Source organism: Schistocerca cancellata, chromosome 4 (assembly GCF_023864275.1).
Source record: "Schistocerca cancellata isolate TAMUIC-IGC-003103 chromosome 4, iqSchCanc2.1, whole genome shotgun sequence".
NCBI classification, from domain to species: Eukaryota; Metazoa; Arthropoda; class Insecta; order Orthoptera; family Acrididae; genus Schistocerca; species Schistocerca cancellata.
Genome location: NC_064629.1, coordinates 891,562,907 through 891,586,263, shown reverse-complemented (window position 1 = coordinate 891,586,263; position 23,357 = coordinate 891,562,907). Strand labels below are relative to the sequence as shown.

Genomic DNA, 23,357 nt, shown 5'->3' with positions numbered 1-23,357 from the left:
GATGAAGCATTTTTTATAAACTATGGACAGTCCAATATTAATATTAGATGCTGGTTATTAATTAAATATCCACTCTGGAAGCATCACTGGTCACTGTTTAGTTGATGAGACTGTACATCAATTTAAATTACTTTGTGATTGACATTTCAGCAAGTTGGGTGATATGGACCAGCCACCATCCAATTGCAGTTCTTTCTCCAGTGCCATGATCTCTGTGTTCCTTTTCTGTAGGTATTTGCAGTGTCTAGTGAAGCATAGATGGATGCATGCTGACAACACTAACCCTTTCCCCCCTCCACTTACTGCAATCTGCCAATCACAAAGTAATTTTAATCAGAGTAAGAGATATGCTTATATACAGATTGTACAAGATATGCTGCCACATTTGGGAAGATGTTCCATTGGACATATGGTAATCCAAGTGGTATCAACATGGTGGGCAAAATCAAACAATGCAAACTCCAGGTTGCTATAAAGATGACACATTGAGTTGCAGACAGGCACGATAAAGAGACATTTATGCATTTAGCTTTTGGCCAAAACCTTCTTCAGAAAAGGAAACAGACACACATTCATTCACACAGACAATGAACACCTCATGCACACATGACCACCATCTCTGGCATTCCAGTCTGAACTGCCAGAGATGGCAGTCATGTGGGCTTGAGGTGTGCTTGCTTATGTGAATGAATTTGTGTGTGTTTCCTTTTATGAAGAAGGATTTGGCCAAAACCTAAATGTGGCACTGTCTTTTCATTGTGCCTGTTTGCAGCTCTGTATGTTATCTTTACAGTGATCAGCAACGTATGTTCTCTTCATATTGTCAGCATGATGGATGATGAAATTCGGTTTACAATATTGATTGTCTGGAAATCCTTATAGCACGTATCAATGACTTGATTTATGTGTTCGCATACATTTTGTACAGTATGGAAGATGTTTGTGGGATCTCTTCTCCTGATAATATGGCAGAGGTTTGTGGTGTTTCCCTTGTTATTACTTGTTCAAGTTCCACACATGTCTAAGTATTATTTTAGAAACAGCAGTTAATGAAATTCTTGGGGACATTAATAAATGGTTCCTAGCCAATTCTTTGTCACTAACCTTCAAAAAGACACATTATAAGGAATTCAGAACTTGTAAGACTTATCCTTCCAGTACGTAAATGAAATATGATGACAAAGAACATAGAAGAGGTCAATGCTGTTAAAGTTCTTGGTACCAAAGCTTGATAGTAAGTTCAACTGAACTCAAGAAGGTCCTGCAGATATACTGGGTGATCAAAAAGTCAGTATAAATTTGAAAACTTAATAAACCATGGAATAATGTAGATAGAGAGGTAAAAATTGAAACACATGCTTGGAATGACATGGAGTTTTATTGGGGGGGGGGGGGGCAAAAAAGTTCACAAAATGTCCAACAAATGGCACTGGACAGCAAAACAGCAGTGACTGCGCATGATAATCGTGTATAAAAGGAGCTGTAATGAGAGAGAGAATCAGATGCACCAGCAGTCGCAGCATGTTCACATTACCTGAAAAGGCACTTTTAGTGAAGCTATATTATCAGAATGGGGAATGTGCTAGTTCAGCATTATGATCCTATCACGATAGAAAGGGGATTCGAATGGGTAAAGGTACGTTGACAAATGCAGCTGTGGCAAGAATGATTTCAAAGTTCAAAGCCATGGGTTGTTTAGACGATAGACCCTATAGTGGCCGAATGAGCACAAGGCGTAATGCTGCTGAGGCAGTTCAGGAAGAAATGGAGACTGTAGCAGGTATGTCTATGCACAGGGAAGTCAGCGCTCATGCATTCCATACACTATTGTTTGGTTGACACTTAGGCGTACCCTCCGATGCTACCCGTACAAAATCCATCGGCATCATGAACTGTTACCTAGCGATTTAGTGAAGCAGAGGGCATTTGTGGTGTGAGTGTTTCAAAAGATGGTGGAAGATGACGATTGGTTGAGTAATGTGCTATGGACTGTCGAACCACATTTCATGCTCCGAGGGTCTGTCAATGCCCACAACTGCAGAATTTGGGCTACCGAAAATCCTAGACCTCCATTGCACGACGAGAAAGTCACAGTATGTGTTGGATTTACCACACCTACCATTATTGGGCCTTTTTTCTTCAAGGAAATGCATGATTCGTGTTTTGTATCTGCTACTGTGATGGGTGAGAGGTACGCTGATATGTTACAGAATCGCATCATCCACAGCCTGGCTGATAAGCACATGCTGGAACGTATGATGTTTATGCAGGATGGCGCTCCACACCATATTGCTAGATGCATGAAAGATCTCTTGTGCACATCGTTTGGTGATGATAGTGTGCTCAGCCGCCACTTTCGTCATGCTTGGCCTCCCAGGTCCCCAGACCTAAGTCCGTTCGATTATTGGCTTTGGGGTTACGTGAAGTCACAAGTGTATCATGATCGACCGACATCCCTAGGGATGCTGAAAGACAACATCCAATGCAAATGCCTCACCATAACTCCGGACATGCTTTACAGTGCTGTTCACAACATTATTCCTCGACTACAGCTATTGTTGAGGAATGATGTTGTTCATATTGAGCATTTCCTGTAAAGAACATCATCTTTGCTTTGTCTTACTTTGTTATGCTAATTATTGCTATTCTGATCAGATGAAGCGCCATCTGTCGGACATTTTTTGAACTTTTGTATTTTTTGATTCTAATAAAACCTCATGTCATTCCAAGCATGTGTGTCAATTTTTACCTCTCTATCTACATTATTCCGTGATTTATTCAGTTTTCAAATTTATACTGACTTTTTGATCACCCGGTATGTTCAAGAAACTGTGGGTATTTACTATGCTTCCTAATACTTTTAATCTTCAATGAAATTTGTTGTAAGTATCTCTTCTACATTCCAATAGCTCAGATCATGGAATCAGTATGTCAAATAAGAATAACCTATATAAAGATTTAACATCACTTGCTCTGGTCCAGCTTCAGGAACACGTGTTTTTTTAAAAGTTTGTGTGCTTTTTTCTATGGAATAAGATAGAGCCTTTGAAGAAGACTTTAATGAGATTATATATGTAGACACACGCTAAGATGCATATGATTTTTCTTAGGCTGTTGTGTGATGCATCAATGAACAGAAAAAAAGTTTATAACACTTATTCGCATGAATCACATATCTGCACAGAAGATGCATAGGTAGCTGCTAATCCTGTAGGCTTCTTTTGAACTGAAATTTATTGGCAGTAGCTAAACATTTTATGTCTATTCGTAAGTCATTAAAATGTATATTCCTCAGAAATATGCAGTAGTGCTCATTCAGTCATCCTGTAGACATGTATAAGCAGTTGGACATTTTGAGTACTGGTATTGCTCCACAGTATATTTACTCCCTCATGAAGTTTGTTGTAAATAACCACTATAGTTTAAAAGGAACAATGCTGTACATAATTAAAACACCTGATGAAAAAAATGACAGTCATTAACCCACTCTAAGATGTTAAGTTTGACTTTAACACAAAACTGGGTGCACAATGCTACCACAATTACCCAATTACAGTCTCAGAAAGAGAGTGAAGTTAAAACTGAAGAAGTTTCCTTGGCAACTCCTCCTATTTTGTAGAAAGGATTCTACTTATGAAATATAAAAGATGGTGGGTAGGAATTACCCAATCACGTCTATATTTGGAATAAATGCAATAACCTTGCAACTGGTCACCACACATCCATATGTACATAACAATATGTAATATGAATGTAAAATGACTCATTTGAGACCACTACGTTTAACCATACAAATGATCCAGGGCACATAAAATTAACTAACCTGAATAATAAACGCCTTTCTGGACCATAGTAAATGATTCTAAGTCTTATTCCATGAACTGAGCTTATGGCATTATTGGTCATATTGGTCATGGCATCCCATGTAGGGTAGTTTAGCTGTCTAGTGCAAGTCTTTCTATTTGATGCCATTATGAGAGGGAAAAAGATACTCTCTGAACAATGTGGGAACAAATAAATATTCTGAAACATAATGCTATGAGAATCTAAAACAATTTATGAGGATCTGAGAAACATTTAATTTAGTACTGGAAGATGCTCCAAAATAAAAAAAAATTGAAGACATGAAAAAGATACATGATACAGCAGAGCTCTGAGAGAATCTCATACAATTATTGACCTATATGAATAAAATCTTAGGCTGATTGTGAATACTTTCTACAACTTTACTCAAATATTTAAATTTCACACCATTCTGACTGCAGCATAGGTACACAAATACACTGATGGTCTAAAACATTATTAGCACATGCTTAATAGCATATTGGTGCACATTCAGAAGGCAATACAACAGCAATTCTGCACAGTATGGGTTTGACAAGTCCTTGGCATGCAACACTGACTTCTATGCACAGGTCACACAGTTTTTTTGTGTGGATGGTGCGGATGCTGGATACTGTACCAGACATGTTCTACCAGGTTCAGACAAAGGAATTTGGTGGCCAAGACACCAATTTCAGCACCTTATCATGCTTCTCAAACCACTGTAGCATGATTCTGGGCATCTGACATGGACAGTTATGCTGCTGGAAGGTGCCATCACTATCAGGAATGACATCACTCATGAAGGAATGCAGATGGTCTGTAATAATGTCCACATAGATCACAGCTGTCATTATGACTTCAATTACAATTATAGGACCCAAGCAAACCCAAGAAACATGACTCATCTGACGATGTGACACCTTTCATTGATTGATCTCTATGATCCCATTCCAATTGCAATCATATTTAACTATGTCTTTTTTACAGAGTGGGCAAGTCACTGACCTCAGTGAACGCGTGATTTCACTGTTCGTCAACCTCTTTCCACAGATGCCCATGCCTGTAGCATGAAAAAGCCATCTAGCTGCACTGGATCTCAGATGCTTGTTCATGACAGTCTGCCCTTTGCCAAAGTCATATATGTAGGCTGATTTTCTGTCTCCAACACATTTTGTCACTAGAATGATTTCTCATGCATCTTTGCTCTGCTTAATTACTCTCCTTACTGTGTCACATTCCCACCATGATACCAGATGGGATTCAACCTCACAGTGGGCAGAGGTCATAATGTTTCAGATCACCTTTGAATACCTCTAAAATTTCTTTTGAATTTCTAGTTGACTAGTTTTACATTTTTGATTTTAAGGTAGACACAAAAATGACTCAGTACTCTTACCTTAAGATTCCCAGTGGCAGCAACTGAAGTGTAATCAGTAGATAAATTAAAGTTTGTGTGATATAAGCCATTTCCTGTTTGCAGTCCAGCTTTGACATCAACATTCTTGAATCTCTTGAATGGTGTATAAATGTTCATGTGCATATAATGAGTTTCGGGCCTATATATAGTGCTTTCCAAAGCTGTGTAATTCAGTAACATACCTGACTGTGAATAAATACAGGTGTGTAATTAACAAATACATTTTAATAAAAATAAGTGTGTATTGTCATGAAATCAAATAACTTTTACTTTGCTCAGTCAATCATAAGAGAAATTTATTTCATACATACCACTGCCCAATTTCCATCTGTATCTTTGGATTTAAGGTCAAATAGCAAACCAAAAATTGTCTCAGTTATTTTGTAGTCCAGATCAGACTGTATCTCTTTAAAAGATGTAAATGGAGATGTTATAACCAACTTGTTAGTGATGGTGAAATAGTCCTGTGAAAGTTGAGATTAACACAAGCTTAATTTAAGTTTGAGATACTATTATGAACTATTACAGACTGATCTATTGTGATAAACACAAAACAAAGTAAAACAACAGTATTACTTTTTAAATATTATAGTAAAAATAAATTTGCATTAGGCTTAGTTCACAATTTACGATAAAAAATTAGAGAGACTTGGAGACGCTGCATTGCAACATATATTGCATCCTGAGAAAAACTGGTTCATAAACATTAATAAACTAATGTTTGTTAATGTGAATGAAAAAGACAGTATATTATACTTGCAGCATCTATAAAATCTCCAAAGGAAAGAAAATAATGAAGGCCAAGGCAGTACTGATGGAAGTCAGTTTAAATGGAATGGCAATGGAGAGAACTTCTGACACACTTGGGAATAAACTGCAGAAAATAAAACTGTAAATAAATACATAGCTACAAAAGAGAAGAGCTGTCTTTACAAAACAATGTAGGGCAGCAGACATTAAGTAAAGCATCACAGATTTGATGCAACACATACTGGTAATTCATGATATTTTAACTCTTTCATGAGAGTATCACTGTTCACAGAATTTAAGGTACTGCCTAAATCACAAAATATTTCACATGATAACTGTTATAACGTCAAGTTGAACACATATATTTCAAAACAACACAACACATATATGTCACTGAGCAAGTTGACAAAGCAAGACATGTGAACAAGGTAACATTCGAATGAACACTGAGTCCAAGTCTAGCGGCCACTGCCTGGCTGGCCGCTTAGGTGGTGTGGCTGCTGCATGGCTGGCAGACAGTGCCGCATGTAGAGGATGCACGAAATTGTGCGGTGGCACTTTGAATGATCGGCTAGTCACAACAATAACAAATTCTGATCTTTCAAAATGAACATAGATTAATATAGCCTATTTGACTGGTAGCACACTCATGAGGACAGCAACTAAAAATTCTCTTCCACCTATCCAGATTTAAATTTTCCATCACCTCTAATCTGCTTAAGGTGAACACTAAGTGTTTTTCTACATAAGGGACATTGCTAGTTTTCTTCCTCATTCTTTCACAACCCGAACTTGTCTTCAATCCCTAATCAACTACTCATCACTGTTGGTTGTTAAACCCCAGTTTCTTTTCCTGTTCTTTTACTGAGAGTCTTTCTCTGTAGCTATTGTTTATAAACTTTATCCTATGTGAAATTACACTAGTTACAGCAGCTGAAGCAGAAGGACAACCCTGGATGTCAGTCTATGAAAATGCAGCATAAAATTAAACAGCCAGTATCTATATTCAGATGGCAAATTCTTAATAGTTGAAATAGACACATATAAAAGTACAAGAAACTACCCTATCTGTTGGAAATATTAGACCCTACTTCAAGGAGGAGAGAGGTCACACAAGGTTAAAATGGAAGGGTAAATCACTCGGACCACAGGATGAGAGGGACAAACAAGGGTAGACACGAAGATGAAGAAGAAGGTTCAATGACTCAAATGTGATTCATCATTCCATGTCTGATATTTTAAAGCATATGGTAAAATGGTTTACAAGGAAGTAAATCACAGCATAATACTCCATATTATACATGGTATAAACATACTAAACTATAAAAATGATGTGACAAGCAAAACTATTTCAACTCAGAATTGCCATGTATTACTATCCCATTATCCTACTGTCCTTCCATTTCTGTAATTTTTGCTTCTTACTATCCTTTGTCTTCCCTGAACCCTCACAACTGTGTTATACTGTCCTGACCCATATAAGACAACTACTAGAACCAGTAATGCTTCGGTGCCATAACTGAAGCTACCTGTGTGTGTGTGTGTGTGTGTGTGTGTGTGTGTGTGTTTGTGTGTGTGTGTGTGTGTGTGTGTGTGTGTGTGTGTGTGTGTGTGTTTGGGGGGGGGGGGGGGGGATGGTTGGGAACACGCGCTCGCATTGGTGGGCACGTATGTGTGTCTAGATGCATGCCCTCTGACTGAAAGTGCAAATTAAACTTCAGTGTAACAATGTTTTATTTGTGTGCAAAATAAGTACTCAATGCTTCTTCTGTATAGTGCATGGTAGTATTTCCCTATAACTTTTTTTTCAATTCCTAATTCTAATGATATACTAAGGAAATGCTCTTTCTTGCTTATATATAACTCTCTGAAGATCAATTGTAGTAAATGTAAGGCTGTAGACAGGTGTATCAGAACACATTCCAGGATAAGCATGGAAAGGTCATGACAATATAATATGCAATCCAAGTTTTAAAATCCACAGGAAATATGGATTTAGGTTCACAATCAAATGAGCTGTTTGAGTTATTTTCAAGCACAAAATAATAGTGATGAAATCAGAAAATTAAGGAAGACAATCAATTTCCACAATGAGCCTCACAAGAAACTTATGTTTCTTTTAGACTTAAGCACTATTTGAGAAAGAGATTTAAAATAATTGTAACAGATGCAAGAAAATATAGTTAATAATAACAGCAAATACATAGTTTTGTGGTGTATGGTAATGGATATGACTAATTTTAATGGTCACCACTGTAAGGCACTTATGAACTGATAAATGTGCAAGTACTGTGGCGCATGCTGAAATATTTAAAAAAAAAAAAATGAAATCTGAAATGTGCTGTAATGCCAACAGTAGAGCTACACCACTTGTTTCTCAATGAATCCCATACTGAAAATAGAGTAGAGAAAATTTACAAACAATGCTGATTCACTATCTATGTGAAGAATGAAATAAGTTACTAACATAAAATTTATCAAAGGGTTCAAATACGTATTTTGGGAAGATTAAAAGTCAAGTGTTTCCTTTGTTTAGAAATGAAAAATTTATTGAGCTGTATACCTTTCTTCTAGGATGGCAAGTAAGTATTGCTAGATTCATTAAAGTATAACCTACATGTCTGGGTCAGTCTTATACACACCATATCTTCCATCATCCACCAAGAAACATCGGAACAGGAGCAACCACTCATTATCCACTACTAATCTCTACTCTGGACTGAAACAACTAAACCATATCTATTGTTAGGTTTCAACTGTTCATCATTGTGCCCAGATATGAAGAACATCATAGCCATAATCCTTCCCACCACTCCATAAGCAGTATTTCGCTTCCCACCCAGTGTACGCAATATCCTTTATCATTTATACATGATCTGTATAATATGCAATGATAAGTCATTTTTCTAAATTCAGCTTTAAAACGAAATACGTAAATTTAAGTGCAATTCTGTGATTGCTCCATACTCACAATGAAGTCAAAGTCATCATAAAATTCTGCTGTACCATTAGGCAAAACCAAGTAGCCATGCACTGCATACAGAGTGTCTTTCTCATCAATTTCCAAAAATCCTTTAATTGTTGGGTAGATAACGGCATCCAGTTCAACAAGACCTTCCCAGCTGAGTGCCTCTTCATATAGAGAATCATCATAATAGTCATCTTCTTCTGCTTCCAGCAAATTCAGTTTCTTGTTTGCTATTTGCAGATCAACTGGTGGACGTGGCTTATTAAGTCCTTTCACTTTCACTCCAATCTGTAACATGCAACAGCTATGTTTCAAGTTGTCTGAGGTAACAATGTATTTGTATTGGTTCTCAAAGTGATTAAAAACTTCATTATATTGTAAAATTGTATATTATTTTACATACCTTCTTTCCTGCTAGTAGGAGGCTCATGTCAAAATCAAGTCCATTTCCATATAAAATCTTGGCTGTAAAGCCAGTCTCTTCAAACCTCTCCACTGGTGTGTAAATTTTATATGAATACTCGAAATTTGTAATATTCATATAATACCAAATTCCAGAAAATCCTAGGATTAGTTTGTTCCAGCCAACTTTGAAGTTTGCCTGCAATAAATTAGAAGTATTGACAAACTTAATATTCTTTAAAATTACTTAAGAAAATTTCTTGCAAAGCAATATGTAGCACTGTATTTCAAAACTAAAATATTTAAAAAAAAACAAACACCATGTAGAGTAATGGTAAAATGATAAATGCTTGAACAATGAAAGTCCACCTGAATGAGCATGATAAAAGGAATGTTAGCAAGTACAGGGATAACCACAGTCCTTCATAGTGTTTAGCAAAGTTGTTAAATGTGTAATTCTGGGCAGGATAGTACACTACTGCAATATAAACTGTTCCAGGTGGGTTGACCTCATGTGGGCTGGCCAATGCCCTTGGGTGACACAGGGAAGCAGAGCTCCCACAGTCAGCAAAGAGTGTACTGATACTGGTTACTAAGGGGACTGCTAGTAAGTAAATGTGAATGTAATGGTATATGTTGAATAAAGATAGTTCAAACTATAAAGATATTGTGCTGTTTGGGACTTTCTTGATGTAATAACTGCTTGAAGATTCTCAGGCATAGTGTCAGATCCTAGAGTCTAGAATGCATAATATTTACATGAAGCACCTACTTGTCATCTCTACATGTGACTGTGGCTAGCTGTTGTGTCTTGTCAGTATATACACTGGTTCACTAGAAAAGTTCAGGTACCAAGAGGGCTATATCATCATCACAGGGAATATTGACATCAATACCCCTGTGGGGGAGGCTAGTGGCAGATGCTGCATGCATGGCATGGCAAAGTTCAGGCACAAATTTTGGACCCCTGTGACTGGGTGTGGGAAAGATGTTGAAGATGGCTTAGTTGCATTAGTTTGCCGGCAGCTGATGATTTCTTTGTGCCACCAATACTGGTTCCCATGCTTTTCTGAACTGAAAATATATGTCTCTGGTCATTAAGTTGGTAGCTATAAATATTTAAAATTCTTCTTTAATGACGGAAGTGAAATATGTGGAGGCTGACAAGATCTTGGTCTCTCGATAATTCATGCTGTGTCCTGTATCAAGACTGTTTTCACCAATAGATTTTTGGCTGACTTAATCTCATGTTTCATCTGGTTCATTGTATCTGCCTTCAACTGAGTGACATATTGGCTAGATGTGTCACTTTATTAAAGACAGATGTGATGAACACAGACATCTGCCTCCACAAACTGAGACTCTGTAATTAAAGAAGTAATCAAAATCATACAGCTAACAACTTAATTAACAGAGGCAAAGCTTTTCAACTCAGCAAAGCATGGGAACTATCACTGGTAGCACTAAGGAATCATCAGTCACAGACAAATAAATTCAGTGCAATTATACTGATGGGTAGTCAAAGCTGGGACAGCTAAGCCAGCACCAACACTTTGGCTGTGTCCAGTCTCTCAGGTTTGCAGCTTGTAGGTGAACTTTCCCACAATGCACAAGCTGTGTCCGTGGCTTGCATCTTTGGCAGGGAGAGCTGGATGTCAACACTTCTTATAATAATGTTACAGCCCCACTTCTTGACACCTGCACTTTTCTAACAAACCAGTGTATAAACTGTGTTTTGCTTTTCCTTTACTCATTTTGTTTCTTGCAAGATCTGGCTTCTGTCTATATCTTATCCACACTACACCCAAGTGTTTATCTTAATATCATCCCTTGGAAACCATGAGTTCCTTTAAATTAATATCTGTTTCCCACTGATGAGAGGTCTATCAGTCATAGCCCACTATCATTACTGATGTCAGTAGGCTTTCTTTTAATATTATTTCCCTACAGAATTCTCCTTGCCCCATACTTTGCATTCAGATTGGAATGCATCATTTTCGCAACATGCCTTCCAACTTTGCTAATTCTTCCTCTACTTTGCATCCTCTGTAGAACTGGGACATGTCATTGTAATATAAAAAATTTTTGTCCCAAATCCCAAAGGACACAACTGATCACTAACTGCTATGAAACTAATTACATTTACGTTCATTAGCTTATGTATAAGAAAGCCATAACCATGGTGGTCTATGTCTGCACCTATAGACATCATTATATGTTTCCTTGATCCTATTGTTCCCTGTTCTTTTTTGTAGTGCCACTATTCTCATTCAATACTTATCCATTTCTTCCCTAATTTCTTGCAATTTGCCAGGTCTCTTAAGTGTCTTCACATTCCAGGTGCCTACAACAATATCCATTTTCCTTCTCAAATCACTTTACAGAAAGTCTTCAAATTAAAGAAAAGCAAGAAGAATACAAGAAGAAATTAGAAGAGATTTTTGAGACAAGAAAAACCACAGGAGAGAAAGGGGATGCAGTAACTAAATGGGAGATACTGAAAACAGCCATCAGCATAGTGCTGGAGGAAGTACTGGGGAGGGTAGAACACAAAAGAATAGTTAAATGTTTTGACAAGTAGATATGAAGTGAGGCAAAAAATGCTGCAAAGGAAAACGAGACCAATGGTGGAAGAATATAGAGGGGAAAAGAGGGAATAAGTTATGTAGGGTGAAGAAAAGGCAGTATGAAAAGAGGATGAAAGAGCGATTGGATGAAATGAGAGACAATAATGAGATATAGAAATTTTATGAAAGGTGTATAGAACTGATGAGAGGATTCCAACTGAACACAGTCTTCTATAAGGATGAAGATGGAAATGTATTTGCAGATAAAAGCAAAGCTTTTGTAAGATTGCAAGAGCATTTTACAAAATTACTGAACCGAAAAAGCAGATTTAACAGACAGAATGTCTTGAATGAGGAAGAGGAATAACTGGATTTGGAACTGGAGTAAGAATTAGAAACACAGGAGCAGGAAGAAGAACCTCCAGACATAGAGGAAGTGAAGAATACAATTAAAAAGTTAAAGTATAATAAAGCAGCAGGATAACAAGGCACAGATGCCAAATCATTAAAATGTAGGAGAAAAAAGATGGAAATAGTTGTTAATGAATTAATGAAGCAGTTATGGATAAATGAAGAAAAGCCTAAGGATTGGAGTGTGGGAGTAATCTGCCCATTACCTAAGAAAGGCAATAAGTCAAGAGTGCAGCAATTACCACAGGACTATTGTCTTGGATACAATGTATTAATTAGTAAGATTTTAACCTCTCAACTAGAATACTGTGTGGAAATGATACTGACAGAATATCAGGCTGGATTTAGGAGAAATAGATCTACAATGGACCAAATATTGTTTACTGGGGCAACTGCTCAAGAAAGCAACTTTGTATGTTATACATTGGTTTTAAACAATCGTGTGACAGTCCAGAGAGGAATAAGATTCCCCTGATTATGAATGATTTTAGAATTTCACTAAAATTTGTGAGCCTTATGAAAATGACAATGAAAGTAACAGTTATCAATGTCAGAACAGGCAAGAGTTGTCAGAAGGATTCCATTTAGGGAGAGGGCTGCACTACTCTTTAACTTAGCAGTAGAAAAGGTACAAAACCAGGGGTGACAATATTTAACCAACACGTCCAGCTGGTGGCATATGCAGATGATGTAGCATTAACTGCAAGAAATGTCAGAACTTTGCAGGATAATTACAGTGCATAAGAAGTAGTGGTTCAGAGGTTAGCACTGTAAGTGAATACAATCAAAACAAAGTATATGATGATAGGAGATCCTGGTAGGAATAGAATAGAGAATTTGATAAAATTAAATGGGAAAGAGTATGAAAGAGTGGAAGTGTATAAATATTTAACACAAGATGATAAGACAGGTGTAGAAATTTAAGAAAGGACAGTAGGTGGAAAATTCCTTGTAGAATCTATTCAAATCTAGAAATGTTAGTTGTTGTTGTTGTTGTGGTCTTCAGTCCTGAGACTGGTTTGATGCAGCTCTCCATGCTACTCTATCCTGTGCAAGCTTCTTCATCTCCCAGTACCTACTGCAACCTACATCCTTCTGAATCTGCTTAGTGTATTCATCTCTTGGTCTCCCCCTACGATTTTTACCCTCCACGCTGCCCTCCAATACTAAATTTGTGATCCCTTGATGCCTCAGAACATGTCCTACCAACCGAACCCTTCTTCTGGTCAAGTTGTGCCACAAACTTCTCTTCTCCCCAATCCTATTCAATACCTCCTCATTAGTTACGTGATCTACCCATCTAATCTTCAGCATTCTTCTGTAGCACCACATTTCAAAAGCTTCTATTCTCCTCTTTCCAAACTATTTACCGTCCATGTTTCACTTCCATACATGGCTACACTCCATACAAATACTTTCAGAAATGACTTCCTGACACTTGGATCTATATTCGATGTTAACAAATTTATCTTCCTCAGAAACGCTTTCCTTGCCATTGCCAGTCTACATTTTATATCCTCTCTACTTCGACCATCATCAGTTATTTTGCTCCCCAAATAGCAAAACTCCTTTAGTACTTTAAGTGTCTCATTTCCTAATCTAATACCCTCAACATCACCCGACTTAATTCGACTACATTCCATTATCGTCGTTTTGCTTTTGTTGATGTTCATCTTATATCCTCCCTTCAAGACACCATCCATTCCATTCAACTGCTCTTCCAAGTCCTTTGCTGTCTCTGACAGAATTACAATGTCATCGGCGAACCTCAAAGTTTTTATTTCTTCTGAATGGATTTTAATTCCTACTCCAAATTTTTCTTTTGTTTCCTTCACTGCTTGCTCAATATACAGATTGAATAAGATCGGGGATAGGCTACAACCCTGTCTCACTCCCTTCCCAACCACTGCTTCCTTTTCATGCCCCTCGACTCTTATAACTGCCATCTGGTTTCTATACAAATTGTAAATAGCCTTTCGCTCCCTGTACTTTACCCCTGCCACCTTTAGAATTTGAAAGAGAGTATTCCAGTCAACATTGTCAAAAGCTTTCTCTAAGTCTACAAATGCTAGAAACGTAGGTTTGCCTTCCCTTAATCTTTCTTCTAAGATAAGTCGTAAGGTCAGTATTGCCTCACGTGTTCCAGTATTTCTACGGAATCCAAACTGATCTTCCCCGCGGTCGGCTTCTACTAGTTTTTCCATTCGTCTGCAAAGAATTCGTGTCAGTACTTTGCAGCTGTGGCTTATTAAACTGATTGTTCGGTAATTTTCACATCTGTCAACACCTGCTTTCTTTGGGATTGGAATTATTATATTCTTCTTGAAGTCTGAGGGTATTTCGCCTGTTTCATACATCTTGCTCACCAGATGGTAGAGTTTTGTCAGGACTGGCTCTCCAAAGGCCGTCAGTAGTTCCAATGGAATGTTGTCTACTCCGGGGGCCTTGTTTCGACTCAGGTCTTACAGTGCTCTGTCAAACTCTTCACGCAGTATCGTATCTCCCATTTCATCTTCATCTACATCCTCTTCCATTTCCATAATATTGTCCTCAAGTGCATCGCCCTTGTATAGACCCTCTATATACTCCTTCCACCTTTCTGCTTTCCCTTCTTTGCTTAGAACTGGGTTTCCATCTGAGCTCTTGATGTTCATACAAGTGGTTCTCTTATCTCCAAAGGTCTCTTTAATTTTCCTGTAGGCAGTATCTATCTTATCCCTAGTGAGATAAGCCTCTACATCTTTACATTTGTCCTCTAGCCATCTCTGCTTAGCCATTTTGCACTTCCTGTCAATCTCATTTTTGAGATGTTTGTATTCCTTTTTGCCTGCTTCATTTACTGCATTTTTATATTTTCTCCTTTCATCAATTAAATTCAATATTTCTTCTGTTACCCAAGGATTTCTACTAGCCCTCGTCTTTTTACCTACTTGATCCTCTGCTGCCTTCACTACTTCATCCCTCAAAGCTACCCATTCTTCTTCTACTGTATTTCTTTCCCCCATTCCTGTCAATTGTTCCCTTATGCTCTCCCTGAAACTCTGTACAACCTCTGATTCTTTCAGTTTATCCAGGTCCCATCTCCTTAAATTCCCACCTGTTTGCAGTTTCTTCAGTTTTAATCTGATACCTTTTAGTATCTCGAGGGTTCTTCTATGTATACAACCTTCTATCATGAAATGTTAGTGGGAATGCAAAAATCAAAATATGTTTGTCTATATTAAGATCTTTCGGCTGGGTGATGACTACAAAAGAAGAAGGCTGGATACTGAGATGTGAAAGGAAGGTTTCAAAAAATATATTTGTGGAAGTGAGAGAGGAAGAAAGCTGCAAAATAAGGACAAATGCAGAACTATAGACACTTCTTGAACATATGAAAATTGTAGCAAAGCTGCAGAATAAGGACAAATGGAGAACTATAGACACTTCCTGAACAGATGAAAATTGTAGCAAAAATCAAGCATGGAAGAATAAGATGGGCTGTTCAAGTATAGAAAATTCAGTAAAAATCAAGCATGGAAGAATAAAATAGACTGTTCAAGTACAGGGAATGCCAGAAACTTGGAGTGTTAAGAAATTTTTTACAAGAAATCTCAAGTGGAAAAGGAGAAGAGGTAACCTCAGGAAAAGGTGGCTTGGAGATATGGAAGAGGACCTAAAAGCAATGAGAATCAGGAACTGGAGAAGGAAAGCAACAGATAGAGATGAATGGATACAGGTGAAAAAGGTGGCCAAGGTTCTACAAGGACTGTAGTACCTATCAGTAAGTAAGTGTACAAATCACCGAGCCACAACAACTAGCCACAGTCACACCTGATGAAGGTGAGCAGCAACCTTGTGGAAATATTGTGCTGTTTAGATAATACAATTAGATGCTGAGCCCAAGAACCTTTCAGACTATATACATTTTATATGTTTGCTGAAGCACCATATTTCTTTTTATTGACAAGTGTCAAATGAAATGCTTTCACACACTGAGCTGCTGAATGTGCAGAGTCTTCATCAATAGTGGACAATGTAGATGATATCTCCTTGGAGTTTCATTAGTTTCATGGCAAAAAAAATAGTTGTTCACAAAAACATGTATGCAAATATAAATGTGATTTGGCCTCACTGATATGCATCTTGGGAAACACTATAAATCTGTGTTACACTATCACCATAACAAGTTCATTGTGGTGTATTAGATCCCCTTCAGCAGAGCAGAATTTATAAGAAAGTTATGTCTAGTTTTATTTCCAAAGGTACAAGTGATGCAAGTGGAAATAAAATACTACATAATTTAATATCTTCTACATCTACATCTACATTTATACTCCGCAAGCCACCCAACGGTGTGTGGCGGAGGGCACTTTACGTGCCACTGTCATTATCTCCCTTTCCTGTTCCAGTCGCGTATGGTTCGCGGGAAGAACGACTGTCTGAAAGCCTCTGTGCGCGCTCTAATCTCTCTAATTTTACATTCGTGATCTCCTCGGGAGGTATAAGTAGGGGGAAGCAATATATTCGATACCTCATCCAGAAACGCACCCTCTCGAAACCTGGCGAGCAAGCTACACCGCGATGCAGAGCGCCTCTCTTACAGAGTCTGCCACTTGAGTTTGTTAAACATCTCCGTAACGCTATCACGGTTACCAAATAACCCTGTGACGAAACGCGCCGCTCTTCTTTGGATCTTCTCTATCTCCTCCGTCAACCCGATCTGGTACGGATCCCACACTGATGAGCAATACTCAAGTATAGGTCGAACGAGTGTTTTGTAAGCCACCTCCTTTGTTGATGGACTACATTTTCTAAGGACTCTCCCAATGAATCTCAACCTGGTACCCGCCTTACCAACAATTAATTTTATATGATCATTCCACTTCAAATCGTTCCGCACGCATACTCCCAGATATTTTACAGAAGTAACTGCTACCAGTGTTTGTTCCGCTATCATATAATCATACAATAAAGGATCCTTCTTTCTATGTATTCGCAATACATTACATTTGTCTATGTTAAGGGTCAGTTGCCATTCCCTGCACCAAGTGCCTATCCGCTGCAGATCTTCCTGCATTTCGCTACAATTTTCTAATGCTGCAACTTCTCTGTATACTACAGCATCATCCGCGAAAAGCCGCATGGAACTTCCGACACTATCTACTAGGTCATTTATATATATTGTGAAAAGCAATGGTCCCATAACACTCCCCTGTGGCACGCCAGAGGTTACTTTAACGTCTGTAGATGTCTCTCCATTGAGAACAACATGCTGTGTTCTGTTTGCTAAAAACTCTTCAATCCAGCCACACAGCTGGTCTGATATTCCGTAGGCTCTTACTTTGTTTATCAGATGACAGTGCGGAACTGTATCGAACGCCTTCCGGAAGTCAAGGAAAATGGCATCTACCTGGGAGCCTGTATCTAATATTTTCTGGGTTTCATGAACAAATAATGCGAGTTGGGTTTCACACGATCGCTGTTTCCGGAATCCATGTTGATTCCTACATAGTAGATTCTGAGTTTCCAAAAACGACATGATACTCGAGCAAAAGACATGTTCTAAAATTCTACAACAGATCGACGTCAGAGAGATAGGTCTATAGTTTTGCGCATCTGCTCGACGACCCTTCTTGAAGACTGGGACTACCTGTGCTCTTTTCCAATCATTTGGAACCTTCTGTTCCTCTAGAGACTTGCGGTACACGGCTGTTAGAAGGGGGGCAAGTTCTTTCGCGTACTCTGTGTAGAATCGAATTGGTATCCCGTCAGGTCCAGTGGACTTTCCTCTGTTGAGTGATTCCAGTTGCTTTTCTATTCCTTGGACACTTATTTCAATGTCAGCCATTTTTTCGTTGGTGCGAGGATTTAGAGAAGGAACTGCAGTGCGGTCTTCCTCTGTGAAACAGCTTTGGAAAAAGGTGTTTAGTATTTCAGCTTTACGCTTGTCATCCTCTGTTTCAATGCCATCATCATCCCAGAGTGTCTGGACATGATGTTTCGAGCCACTTACTGATTTAACGTAAGACCAGAACTTCCTAGGATTTTCTGTCAAGTCGGTACCTAGTATTTTACTTTCGAATTCACTGAACGCTTCACGCATAGCCCTCCTTACGCTAACTTTGACATCGTTTAGCTTCTGTTTGTCTGAGAGGTTTTGGCTGCGTTTAAACTTGGAGTGAAGCTCTCTTTGCTTTCGCAGTAGTTTCCTAACTTTGTTGTTGTACCACGGTGGGTTTTTCCCATCCCTCACAGTTTTGCTCGGCACGTACCTGTCTAAAACGCATTTAACGATTGCCTTGAACTTTTTCCATAAACACTCAACATTGTCAGTGTCGGAACAGAAATTTTCGTTTTGATCTGTTAGGTAGTCTGAAATCTGCCTTCTATTACTCTTGCTAAACAGATAAACCTTCCTCCCTTTTTTTATATTCCTATTAACTTCCATATTCAGGGATGCTGCAACGGCCTTATGATCACTGATTCCCTGTTCTGCACTTACAGAGTCGAAAAGTTCGGGTCTGTTTGTTATCAGTAGGTCCAAGATGTTATCTCCACGAGTCGGTTCTCTGTTTAATTGCTCGAGGTAATTTTCGGATAGTGCACTCAGTATAATGTCACTCGATGCTCTGTCCCTACCACCCGTCCTAAACATCTGAGTGTCCCAGTCTATATCTGGTAAATTGAAATCTCCACCTAAGACCATAACATGCTGAGAAAATTTATGTGAAATGTATTCCAAATTTTCTCTCAGTTGTTCTGCCACTAATGCTGCTGAGTCGGGGGGTCGGTAAAAGGAGCCAATTATTAACCTTGCTCGGTTGTTGAGTGTAACCTCCACCCATAATAATTCACAGGAACTATCCACTTCTACTTCACTACAGGATAAACTACTACTAACAGCGACGAACACTCCGCCACCGGTTGCATGCAATCTATCCTTTCTAAACACCGTCTGTGCCTTTGTAAAAATTTCGGCAGAATTTATCTCTGGCTTCAGCCAGCTTTCTGTACCTATAACGATTTCAGCTTCGGTGCTTTCTATCAGCGCTTGAAGTTCCGGTACTTTACCAACGCAGCTTCGACAGTTTACAATTACAATACCGATTGCTGCTTGGTCCCCGCATGTCCTGACTTTGCCCCGCACCCGTTGAGGCTGTTGCCCTTTCTGCACTTGCCCGAGGCCATCTAACCTAAAAAACCGCCCAGCCCACGCCACACAACCCCTGCTACCCGTGTAGCCGCTTGTTGCGTGTAGTGGACTCCTGACCTATCCAGCGGAACCCGAAACCCCACCACCCTATGGCGCAAGTCGAGGAATCTGCAGCCCACATGGTCGCAGAACCGTCTCAACCTCTGATTCAGACCCTCCACTCGGCTCTGTACCAAAGGTCCGCAGTCAGTCCTGTCGACGATGCTGCAGATGGTGAGCTCTGCTTTCATCCCGCTAGCGAGACTGGCAGTCTTCACCAAATCAGATAGCCGCCGGAAGCCAGAGAGGATTTCCTCCGATCCATAGCGACACACATCATTGGTGCCGACATGAGCGACCACCTGCAGATGGGTGCACCCTGTACCCTTCATGGCATCCGGAAGGACCCTTTCCACATCTGGAATGACTCCCCCCGGTATGCACACGGAGTGCACTTTGGTTTTCTTCCCCTCCCTTGCTGCCATATCCCTAAGGGGCCCCATTACGCGCCTGACGTTATGCAACACTGGTCCTGAAAGCTTGTCTCTAAACTCTCATGGGGTTTCAAAATATTTGATGATAAATCTTGAGAATTCTTTCTACATATCTAAGCCATTTACATGTCTCTTTGTATCAGCAAAAAAGTCATTTATTACAGTACATTTATGACAGTGTCACTCCTTTAATTTCCAGAAACTGAGTGATTTACACCTGAAAAGCAAAGAACACATCTGAGAGCATTGTTTCTGTTAAATAATTGCACCATCCAAAAATTAAAATTTTAATTTACACCTCTTGCATTATTAACAATTCTGTTTTGCATACATTAGTAATCTAGTGAAAATTGTATTGTGATCAGTATAAGTATTTCCCTATTATGAATTTTCAATAATGAACACCAAATTATTTGTAAATTACCATGTTAGGCTTTAATTTTGCCATTATTACTGCTTCTCTTAGAAATTCCATTGGAGACAAAACTTGGAACACAATATCAAAATTTTTGGAGTTGAGAATATAGAATTGCACTTCTACTCCCAAACCACCAACTGGACTCTTCACAAGAGCAACCAAGTGTCGTTCTTCTTCAGAATACCCAAAACGACCAACTATCGTGCTATAATTTGGTATTGGAGTAGTGATATTGAAATAGAGGAAACTGTTTGTGAGCTTCTCAAAGTGACCTGTGTGTGAAAGAAAAGTTCATATATTACATATTGTAGTACTATATTGATAAGTACACAAATATAGACAATGGAGAAAAAACAGTAAAAGAAACAAAATTATTTCAATATTTTTGTATCTATATTAAACAATGTGGAGGATATTCATGGATATTGTTTTTTACTGAAACTTTCAGTGTGATAAATGAATGTGTTTATGTATCTCATCACTTTGATCTCTATGGTAATGAAAGACAGAAAGAAAGGAAGGAAGAGCACAAGATGCCTTCTGACTAACTATATTTTTTTTATTTAACTACCCTACATCACACAAAAACATGGTTTTCCATATGTTTCACAGGTTTATATTTTAGAAGACCTAGGTTTCAGGCTAGAAGCCCATTTCCAGTGTTACTGTGTCAAATATATTATTTGTGTGGTCTGGTGTACTACAAATAAAAAAATCTACAACTTACAAAGAAATTAAGTGGTAATTTGAAATACATCAGAGCTTATGCAACAAAAAAATTATATGATTATATGAAATATTGATGGTAGAATATCTGATGGATTACAGATTAAATATTAATTTAAGTTAACTGATTATTCTATCGCCTCATGATAGAACACCATAATAACAAATAAAAATCACTATATTGCTTATGTTCTATAGGATCTTGTGATTAGTGCTAGAATTTCCCGTATCTTCAAGAGATGTCATAGCAGCCACACCTAAGGATCCACTATAGTGACAAGCTTGCAGTTCATACAAACTGGATTGCAGCAAGTACTTCCTTATGCAGACTCCACAGAACTTCATTTTTGAAAATGCTGTCACGCACTTAATCTTTTCTAAGATGCCATATTATTGCATCTGCAAGACAGCCAGTGTCTAGTAGTCATTACAGAGATTCTGTGCTCCCACATATTGCAACTCATGCATCAGTTCCACTGGGGCATTTCCAGAGTGAAGAGCTTTGCCTGGTGGTATGTGTTCTGGCCATGTGTAGATGAGGATATTGAGAGAGTAGCTCAAAAATGTCAGGCATTCCAGTAGCAGCAATAAGCACTGTCCCAAACCTTCCAGCCATGGCCTATGCCTGCTCTGTTTATCATTCATGCTTCACTTCCATATAAAGCTACACTCCCAACTAACACTTTCCAAAAAGAGTCAAATTTATACTTGATGTTAACAAATTTCTCTTTTTCACAAAATATTTTCTTCCTATCACCAGTCTGTGTTTTAGATCCTCTTTGTCATTATCAGTTATTTTGCTACCCAACTAACAAAACTCATCTATTACCACTTGAAGGGTCTCATTCTCTCAGCATTGCTTAATTTACTTGGGCAACAATCTATTACCTTTGTTTAAATTTTTGTTGATTTTCACAATGTAGCCTCCTTTCAGGCTGCTATATGTTTCATTCAACTGATCTTCCAAGTCCTTCATCATCCATGACATAGTTACAATGTAATTGTTAAACCTTATAGTTATTATTTCCTTTTCTTGAGTTTTAATTCGTATTCCAAATGTCCTCATTGGTTCCTTAATTTCTTGTACTATGTACGAGGTAGATAACATTGGTCATAGGCTACAAACTTTTTTCACTCCCATCTTTATTCCGCTTCTCTTTCATGTCCATTGATTCTTACAACTTGAAGTAATATGTGCAGACTTCAAAGCCACACACATTAGCAGTGTGTTATCATCTGTGAGAGTGAGCCATGAAAGAGCGATACTGTGAACTTCTGATAGAGCCTGCCACAGGTGAGTGCCTATTTCAATCTTGCTGTGATATGCTCGTGCTCAGTTTTGTTTTATTATGTTTCACATTCATTTGCCTTATCTTATTGTGTTCAGTGTGTGTTATGGTGTTCGGCATACGTGCCACATTCTAATAAAGTTGTAGTAACATTCTTAGTTGTGTTCTGTGTCCAAGATACAACACAAGTGATGATGTATGTGGGACTGTTCTTCACATGGTTTAAGCCTCTGGTTGGTACTCCATAGTGTCTACAATGTCTGACGGTGCTACTGATGAGCTTCTACACCAGCTGGTTGATCAGCATGGAGTTCCTACTGTGACACTGTGGCATCTCAGTCAGCACCAACATTCTGACTATTGCAATATCATTTGAGGTTTTGAGGGCTCTGGGAACTCAAACTGAATTATGGTGTGAGGTGAGGTTGCAGAAGTTCAACCCACTTCCCCCCTGTCATTTTTCCGACAGTTCACACGGAAATGATATGGTGGCAGTGGTCCGTGTGAAAGTAAAACATCATGCAAAATGCAAGCCCATCTCACTGGGCCAGCCATGGCTGCAGTAGAAGCTCAGTAAACCTGGTAAGGAACAACAATGCAAGAGCTCCAGGCTTCCCTCTAGTTCATCACATTTTGTCACGCACGATAGGCTGGATTGTCCTAAGCACTGGGCTATTTGCCACCAGTGCCACAACATGTCATGCTGCTCCTGTTTGCAACAACAAATTCTAACCGCCTATTGCAGACAATGACACGGATGTCAATTGGGTACCAGCAATCTCTATTGCACCCAATATACTTTTTATTGATGTCAAGTTTTATCAGAAGGTTTTCCACATGCAGGTCAACACTGGTGCTGCCATTTCATTACTCACCTTGCAAACATACATGAACTTGGATTCTCCCATTTAGTGCC

The 23,357-nt window shown here is 38.6% G+C and overlaps 1 protein-coding gene across 1 annotated transcript in view; it reads right to left on the bottom strand.

The window, feature by feature from the left end:
- The window catches only part of LOC126185051 (uncharacterized), a 707,909-nt gene that overhangs the window by 416,307 nt on the left and 268,245 nt on the right, over positions 1-23,357 (bottom strand). The window contains exons 30-34 of the mRNA XM_049927806.1: positions 20,433-20,698; positions 9,364-9,561; positions 8,964-9,248; positions 5,554-5,706; positions 5,222-5,428 (exon numbers count right to left, since the gene is read on the bottom strand). Of these exons, the coding sequence (XP_049783763.1) occupies positions 5,222-5,428; positions 5,554-5,706; positions 8,964-9,248; positions 9,364-9,561; positions 20,433-20,698 (1,109 nt within the window). The remainder of the gene's footprint in view (positions 1-5,221; positions 5,429-5,553; positions 5,707-8,963; positions 9,249-9,363; positions 9,562-20,432; positions 20,699-23,357) is intronic.